The 9140-nt window shown below is 36.1% G+C and overlaps 1 protein-coding gene across 1 annotated transcript; it reads right to left on the bottom strand.

Moving 5' to 3' along the window:
* Positions 1-1061: 1061 nt before the first annotated feature.
* On the bottom strand, positions 1062-6094 carry LOC113710575 (uncharacterized). The gene is made up of 5 exons (XM_027233663.2): positions 5852-6094; positions 2391-2531; positions 1739-1978; positions 1589-1648; positions 1062-1498 (listed from the first exon to the last, which is right to left on the bottom strand). Exons 1-5 carry the CDS (start codon positions 5960-5962, stop codon positions 1394-1396), a joined length of 657 nt encoding a protein of 218 aa, XP_027089464.1. The 5' UTR covers positions 5963-6094; the 3' UTR covers positions 1062-1393.
* Between the last annotated feature and the right edge of the window lie 3046 nt (positions 6095-9140).

Here is a 9140-nt window from a genome sequence, read left to right on the forward strand (position 1 = left end):
TTTGGATTTTAGTTTAGGTTAGGGTTTTGCCTATATAAAGTTTTAAACTTCATTGTAATAGGGGTCAACTCAAATGAATGAAAATTGAAACTTCATTGTTTCGTTATACTTGTGTGGAAATTCTTGACTTTCAAATCTTGGTTGATCTTAATTGAGGATTCTTGAATGAATTGAGTGTCGTATTAACTTGGTGTTCACCCAAATTGTGGCCGACCTACCCTATTTTCCATTCCAATACTATCCATACCTGATCAAGATAGTTCTTTCGTTGCTTGATCGGATCGTCTCTTCAAAAAGCGGGGGTTTGGAGAGTCGAGTTCGTATCAAATAGAAACAATAGAGTTCCATGGGGAACAAAGGAACCATATGCTTACACTTCGGAAAGCTTGAAAGGAACCGATGGAGTCTAATAACATGGCTTAGTCTAATTCAAAGCAGAAGCACAAAAGAAACAGAGAATAGATTCAGTCCAAGGACATGTTTAGCTTCAAATATGAATTGTATCAATGGGAGGATAGCAGTACAACAATCACCTCAACGGTGAAACTTAGGAATTGCTGTCACTGCATCATCTAACACAGGTCAGATTAAGGTGGCATGCGCACTTTAAGAAGGAGATCAGGACTGTAGGAAGCAGGTCATCCTCAAAATTGAACCAAGAGAACTAGGACGACGCTTACATTGCAACAATTCTGTAGGACCCTTTTTTTTTTTTTCTTTTCAACTCTGTTACACGTGATCCTCTTTTGTTAACAACTCTGATGGATTAGATTAGCTTGAGAATTGCAAAATATGCGTTAAAGTCTTCACGATGAAGGATAGGAGGATCTTATCCTACTATGATGTTTCACAGATTGTACAGTATCTGGACGGTTGCTCAGCACCACTTTCTGATATATATATATATATATATATATATATATTCCTTCTACTACAAAATACAAGTAGACTCACAGATTGTACAGTCTATCTGGACGGTTGCTCATATATATATATTCCTTCTACAAAATACAAGTAGACGTTTTTTACCCCAAAAAAATGCGTAGGCCAAGAAGCACAACTGACGAATTTTCGGGTTCCACTAAAGATGAATGAACACCAGGAACCATGAAGATAGCAGATTTTGTAGGAGATCAAGTTTGGATCTGATCATCGTATTCTGTAAAGGTGCCAACAGGAGAAATAGCAAACGACTATCTAATAGTAGATAGAAGCCATGCAAATGAAACGGTCTACAACGCATTCAAATATCTGGGCGCACAATTAAAACCAAAAGGTCCATATCAATCATGCCATTATAGTTAAAACAAACTCCTTGAAAGATGTTTGAGGTCTCTTAACGCACCCTGCCTGAAAAAGAACCAATTCCAATCTTTTCGATAACTGATCATAGTTACTGGAAACTCTTCAAAGGGTCTGCAGCTTTGCCAGATCTAGCATCTGTCCATGCTTTCGCAATTGTTCGCTTCATCTCCTCATCACCTTCCTCGTACATATTCTGTACACATGAAGGAATGTCCAATACATCAGGAAAAACTGCAAAATGATAACAAAGCAATTACATGATAATAAATACGTGTATATATACCTTCATCAAATCCATTATTCCAGCCATAGGGTCATGGTCCTTATCCAAATTTGGCTTGAGCTGTACATCACAAGGCACAATTCTTACAAAACTAAGCACTCACTTTACAAAGAATCTAAATTGAATTTAAATTCCAAGAGAAATAATCACCTTATCCTCTTTAAAGTGCAAGTCCGACCAGTTTCCTTTGGAAGCTTTGACCAAGGTGATGATGACTTTTGTTGGCCTCACTACCACCTTGCATTTTTCAGGTACTATCTCCTTGTTCAATTTCGGTATGGCGCAGCGATAGTTCTTTCCTTGGACGTCATGGAATTTGAGGTCAAATGACATCGGCTTAAAGTCAGCCTCAATTTTCTCCTGGTCAACTCCCTCTAAAGAGGCATAAATCTAGAAATAGATACACAAAGTCATTTGCCATAATTCTTTTCCAAGCAAACGGTAAAACTAATGAAATCAGTTTTCCCCTCCGCAGCACCCAAACACGCACCCACTCCCCTTGGAAAACACAGGCAGATACACTCAAAAAACAATGAACAAGGGAGGCAAGGGAGTTGCCCAGATACACACACACACACAGATTGCAAGGCATGAAGGGTCAGCCAGTTTGCAAGGATTCACAGTGAGATAAAACCATCAGGATCAAAATTTCATTAACTATGTTATTACCAATTCAACATACCAAGGAATGCCAGATATTCCAATGCATGTTCAAGATCCAACCATCTAAGCATCTAAATTATGGTCTAATGTTCTCAAACATAAAGGTTCGCATATTAAGAACACCAAAAATCTACTTTACCTTCACTTTCTCATTGTCCTGATCCCAGCTGAAAGATCCCAGCGTCACATAGAGTAGAGCTGGGCTTGAAAGCCCCTTTGGTGCGGTACAGATTGGAGTAGGGACTTGTAAAGATTTAGTTAGAGCAGCATTTTTTGACAGCTGTACAAACAAAGGGCAATTAAAGACTGCAGGTTGTCCCATACAATTTAAAAGCATTGGCATTGCATTGACAAAATTGTTAACAGTTCTCATAATGTTTAAAAGATAAAAATATAGTGCAGTAAATAAGATGAAGCATTAAACTGTCACCGCCTCATTTGCACCAATGACGACACAGACTACCCATAATCCAACCGTACAAAACATCATTAATAAACAGATAAATTAGTTACAACTTGGATTCTGGTGAATTGGATAAGAATGTTCACAGCTCAAGCGACTTCATCTGAAAGATACAAATGAACTCCCATATAGGCGTTAATAAAACACAGTTTGAAACCATATAAACGAGAAAATCAACACACAGGCCAGCATAAATTAGAGTGAAAAATTATTACCAACCAAGAATGTTATTTTAACCTCAATTCAGTTATGGAAACCTCGATAACAGGATCCTTTTCTTAGTAAGCCATAAAGCAACCAACAACTAGCTTTCTTTCATCTGACAAGACTTATGTCCTTTCAGCTAAACAGTTTCAACCCTTATCATATAGGAAAATCAATAGAAATCATCGACATAGGCCAGAATTAATTAGATTTGAAAACTAATTATATTGCCAAGAATGTTATGCGTGTCCTTTATGGAAACAAAGATAGCATGATCTATTTTACCATGAGAACCAAAAACTCGAGCTTCTAACAACTAGCTTCTGTTCATACTGATGGATCTCAATCCTCTGCCTCTTGTCCCGTACACAACACCCTGCCATGGTAAACCATACCACTGAACCACCCACAAACCTTTTTGTATCTCTCCCCTCTATCATTATTCCTCCCATCAGAACTTTAATGGACAACGAAAGAAATATTTCTCTACTCCTTTCCAGGCCAGGTAAATTTCTACTACTACTGCTTGCTAATGCCAGCAAAATATCATCCACCCAGGCATTGCAGAGTTGCAAGCATCTGGATTCTGAAGATGATGTTACCATGGGCTAAGCCAAAATAATGAGCTTAACAATCTTTGAAGTGTGGCACACAAGAAAATTATAGCTTATTAGTCACAGAAATGCTTAACAATTTTTGAATTGTGGCACGCGAGAAAATTATAGTTATTTGTCGTGACAGCAGGCAGACACAATTAATAATATTTTAGCCGAATGAAAGCTAACCTAAAAAAAGATTTATTGAACATACCCTAGGAACAAGTGGACAATCCAAGAACTAAATCCGCTACATGGGATCAAGCTCAAAATGTCTAGGTTAATAGTCATGAAGTCTAAGTCAACAAACCGGACAACTAAACCAGAATACTTAGACATGTAGTCCAACCAGATTGTCTCTTACTGTTTATCCATACACAACATGCCACCATTAAACTGTATCAAATATCTCTATTTTGGGTTATTTTATTTGTTCATTGTGATGTCCTCTTTTCTTTATTTCATTTCTTCAACCTTATTATTCAAAATTGTTTAATCAGTTCTCTTTTTTTCACAATTTTTTTCATTCACTCCATATAGCCATAATCTTATGTTGATGGGAAATGATAGTGTAGCTGTGTAGGCAATTATGATGGATACCATGACTTCGAACCATGTTCGAACCACAGCACAAAAATTACCATAAACTATAATGAGTAGAGCAATCTCAGATTAAAGATTGCAAGTGATTTAGAACTTGGATTATCCATTGACATTTGAGATGGTAACATAATCCTGTTTTGGCTCACCATAGGACGTCAATCATAAGGAAATCTTGGTGGATGTCGTAAAGTTTCAAAAGCCTCCTCCTTGCTCTTTTTCTTTCTCCTAAAACTCACACACTGTTTCCATCTCAAGGTCCAGTTTTATGAAAACATTCAACTAGATAAAAGAAACTATTGTATCAAGAAGTTTAAGGACACTTATATGCACTATAGCTTCTAGGTGTCTGCATCAAGTACTGAGTTGCAAAACAGCCCAGAAGTTTTCAGACTTACGAGCATCTTCAGAATTCTACATAATTCAAGCCATTCTCTTGCAAATCCTTTTGTTTCTCAATCAATAGCATCTCGTCAAATTTATGGATAACAGTCTTCATACTTTAAGATATTGGCTTCTGGAATGCTGTCTATCTAAATAAGCATGAGTCAAGTGATCTCCAATCTTTGAACATTCAGAAATCATAAGACCAACTATACGGAATCCAAACCAACAAAGCTCACTCCAAAATCAAATCAATGCCGTCATTTAAGATTAGAAAGAAAATTCATTTAGAATATATGTCAGTGAATAAGAGATGATTCATTTAATAATCTTCCTCAAGAAAAGAATGAGAATATACTCACCTTAATGACTTGTGTGAATTGGCAGAAAAGTATAAATGCAAACGTACTTATGTTCTCAACAAAAAGGAGAAATGGGACTCATATGAGCAACTACAATATCATGATCTCAATCTGTCTCCCAAAGGCAAAATTCAAAAACCAGCTTCTAACATGGAAACTTATATGCTCTCACTAATCACTTCGCCATTCTAAACTTGCGTTTCTAACCAGAGCAGATAATAGAACAAACCAGTCTAAATTGATTTTCAGCCAGGAGACACAGAGACACAGACAACATATTGGAAAACTGAAACCAGCTTTAATATGTCATTCTTCATGTACTAAAGCTTTGTGATCTTATTTCCTGATTCAGCATCAGATTTCTAGCTCGCCTGCAATAGTTTAATTCCAACATCTGGTTATAGGTTAAGCCTTCTTTAAGGATAGATTCAGACAGTTACGCATCAGTTTACTGCCTGCCACATAATCAAGTGCTTTATCTTCTTTGAAAAATCTGGGAGTTCAAGAAACTCACTCCACCTTTTCACTCCCTCCAGTCATTCAACTATGGAAACAATCAATTTCGAAAACTTGAACAACAAAACTTTAATAAGATTTGTAAGCCAGGGGTGTAACTTATTCAATCTCTGTATCTTCCGTAAACACAACAGTCTTCAACAACTAGCCACATAACAGTACAAAATAATCTAAACTCATACAGCAATTAGAACAAGCAAATATAAATACAGAAGAAAGTTCCATTCTTGAAAACATTAACTTACTATTGAGCCAAGTATCATCAAATCACCCAGCCATAAACAAAGCCAGTCCTCACAATAAGTAATTTCAATACAAAATCAAAACACACAAATAAAGATTATACTTAAAAAACATGTAATTAAATCATCAACGAAATCTTGCAAGAATATGAAAACAAACCAAGTTTTTTCCTAAGTATTCTGGGATAGAAATGGAACTAAAAATGCTGTGAAACAAGTGTGAGCGATGATACCTTTTCCAAGTTGTTAATTTCAGCAGAGATCAGAGAGACAACCCTAGGCCTCTTTGCAATGCTTTGCAGATGTCTCAGTTCCTCCAAATCCAATGCGAATTCGTCCGCCATTACTTCTTCTTTACCAATTATCCTACTACCGACTATGACTACCAAACTAAAAGTTGAAGAATCTTTTCGGGATGGGGAGGCCAAGAAAGGTATTATCCATATAATTTAGAGGCACCAAAAAACTTGTAGAAAGTGGTAGAATGTGGACTTGTCCTCTTATAAAGGACAATCAAGTACGACATAAAATAAAAAAGAAAATGAAATCAAATAGATTACCTTTAAATTCATAATAACATAAGGGATAAAAAATAAAAAAATCTTGTGGTAAACCTAATATATAGAATATCTCTCATTGTTTTAAAACGTACAACACAACACCTCATGTTTTGAATTAAGGGTCTGTTTGGTTGGATTGAAAATATTTTCCTCCATCAAAGTCATTTTCCTGGAAAATTACTTCCTTCTCCAAAATTTTCCAGTGTTTGGTTATTAAGTGAAACTAGTTTCCAAATTCTTTTTATAATTTTCCAGTGTTTGGTTTGTCAATGAAAATATTTTCTGATATTTGTTGATATGTTGCAAATATTTTTCTACTCTCAAAACATTCATTTCATTACAAGCTAATTTTAGTTTCTATCCATTATAATCATATTATCATTTCTATAAAATATTTATTCATATTACACCATGAATTCTTAAATGAAATTATTACAGCAAACTCAGTTAGAAAATTCATAGCCCTGTCTTTCTAGATATCGTTTAAAATTCCCTTTCAAGACTAAAACCTTTGCCCATCCCCTATTTCCATTTCCCCACCCCTCTGCCTCCCAAAAACCAAAACACTGAACACCAAGACACAAAGCACTTGCAGAAAATAGAGGATATATGGGTACAGAACCAGAACTTGCCAAGAGACTAACGGACAGAGGATTTTCCATGTACACCTGTGCCAGAGCATGTTAAGATGCAACCCCCTCCCAAAACAGCAATGCATACAACTATTGCAGATCCTAGATTGGACCTCATAATGCCATACCATATCTGTCAAAGGCCAAAGCAAATATTGTCCAATAACTTCTTCCTAAAGAAAACAAAATTCAGTTACATGCACTTCAGATTGCATACTAAATCCATGTACCAGGAGATCACAAAATTCAAGTATGAATTGAAATTCGGAAACAATATTCAGCTACATGCATCGAATAAGCATGCTTGCTACAGAATATACAAAACTTCGCTAAAGACAACCAAAACTCCTCTCATGCTATCGACGCAAAATCTGCAACTTCAAAGTATTTTATTCGACGCCCCAATCTTTCTTGAACCTCTCGAGAGAAATCAAACGAAGTCTTTGACTCTTCGCCATAAATGCTTTTCCTAGCTTCTCATTTTGCACCAAATGCTCGAATACCAAGTCCAGAAATTCTTCCCTATAGCCTTCTATCTTCATAATCTTTTCATGTAGTTGGTTGCTATCAAGCTTGTTTGCACTAATTTTGTTCAAAGCAGCTGCCACTTCTCCAAGTTGTTGAGACATCGTTTCAATGTCTTCATTGCTGCGATTTCTTTTACGATGTTGTTTGGTTCCCGATGATGGTGCTTTCACTTCTGAGGATCTTGCACTAGTCACATCCTTTTGTTCTACACTTGTCTCCACACTTGTCTTAGGAACAAATGGAGTTTCCAAATTCACATCGACAAATGATTTTGCAAAAGACCCGGTGGCCAGATCTTTCCCAACCACAACAGCCATTTCATCATACAACTCAATTTTATTATGAATATACTTGTTGTGACCTGGATTTTTCTGCGTAATCATAAACCAGAAATTTCAATCAACAATATAACAAATCCAGGTTTAGTGCAAAAATTCAAAAGAACAAGAAATCCTAATTTGACATTCCTAACTCCATTAAATTACCTGGATATAGGCATGATACACACTAGGACTGGCAGTTATCATCTTCAAAGTATCATCCTAGCCAAATCCACTTTTTTTACGAATTTTTACTATGGTGGACCAAGATGATCGCACTGTTCTTAGATGATTTTCCACATGTTCTACCGAGCACGTAACCCCAAACTTATCTTTCATGGCATCTACCACACGTGTAAATGAACTTGATTTAAAGCTATTGTTAGGCCTATTCCCAAGTTTCACCTCATCGGCAAGAATCTCAAGCATCAAACGCTCCATAGGTCTTGACCACCTAAACTGTTTCTCTCCCTTCTTGCCCATCTTCAAAAAATTAATCAATTAAAATAGTCATCATCAATAAAACAAACTGATAACAATTATAGCCAACTATTCGCAGAAACATTAACAATTGCTCTAAATAAGATAGGTAAACGAAATAACAACAATAGCAACAAGAGTGAAAATCATGACAGCCCATCTAATTCTAGCGTTCCAGAACTTATATTCTGTACACAAAAGATGTAAGATTTTGTCAAGCAAAAACTGGTTTATACCATTATAGCTCAAGCAAGGTGCAACATCTGTATAGGCATTAATTACACCAAATATAGCCAAGTTGACAAGAATTTCATAATCCAAACCAAGCAAATCCAAATGAAGAAAACAAGTGAACACAAGAAGGCTTCCATTGTTAGTAAAGAAGGCTTCCAACTAAACAAAAAAAGAAAAGAAACTACAACCACTATCTAGATTATCTACTTTGTCTTCTTTGCATGTAATCTACATACATAGCATGTGCAATTGCCTCTCTTTTCCTTGCACATTCTCTATTTTCTGCTCGTCTCTCACTTTGTGTTTGATAAGGATGCGTGTAAGATGCTTGTTCAGTCAGAACATTTGGAGTTTCAGATTGTTCCTCTTGAATGACCTCTTCCATGAACATGTCATTTGGAGCTATACCCATAATGTGATTGTGTATGATACAACATGCCAGAATCACATCTACTTGGGTTTTAAAATCCCAAAATGGATCATTATCCACCACCTTAAATCGTTTCTTTAAAATACCAAAGCCTCGTTCGATGGTTGTTCGCAATGAGGAGTGACGAAGATTGAAAAGCTCTTTTTCATTTTGAGGGGGATTGTCATCATACTCCTTTAGGTGATATCGAACTCCAGAATAAGGAGGAATGAACCCGTTGTGAATGCCATATCCAGCATCTACAAGATAGTACTTGTCTAAAATTGAAAAAAAAAAGTTACTTTTGCCTAATCTAATGATGTTTTGCATAATTATATGACTCACATAAATTAAGACAA

Source organism: Coffea arabica, chromosome 9e (assembly GCF_036785885.1).
Source record: "Coffea arabica cultivar ET-39 chromosome 9e, Coffea Arabica ET-39 HiFi, whole genome shotgun sequence".
Classification (NCBI taxonomy): Eukaryota; Viridiplantae; Streptophyta; class Magnoliopsida; order Gentianales; family Rubiaceae; genus Coffea; species Coffea arabica.

Excerpts from the sequence above, each read along its gene's own strand:
- LOC113710575 (XM_027233663.2), bottom strand. The coding sequence starts at position 5,962 with ATGGCGGACGAATTCGCATTGGATTTGGAGGAACTGAGACATCTGCAA. Across the intron at positions 2,532-5,851 it reads AAATTAACAACTTGGAAAAG|CTGTCAAAAAATGCTGCTCT; the intron begins GTATCATCGCTC and ends TTGTTTGTACAG. Across the intron at positions 1,979-2,390 it reads AGGACAATGAGAAAGTGAAG|ATTTATGCCTCTTTAGAGGG; the intron begins GTAAAGTAGATT and ends ATCTATTTCTAG.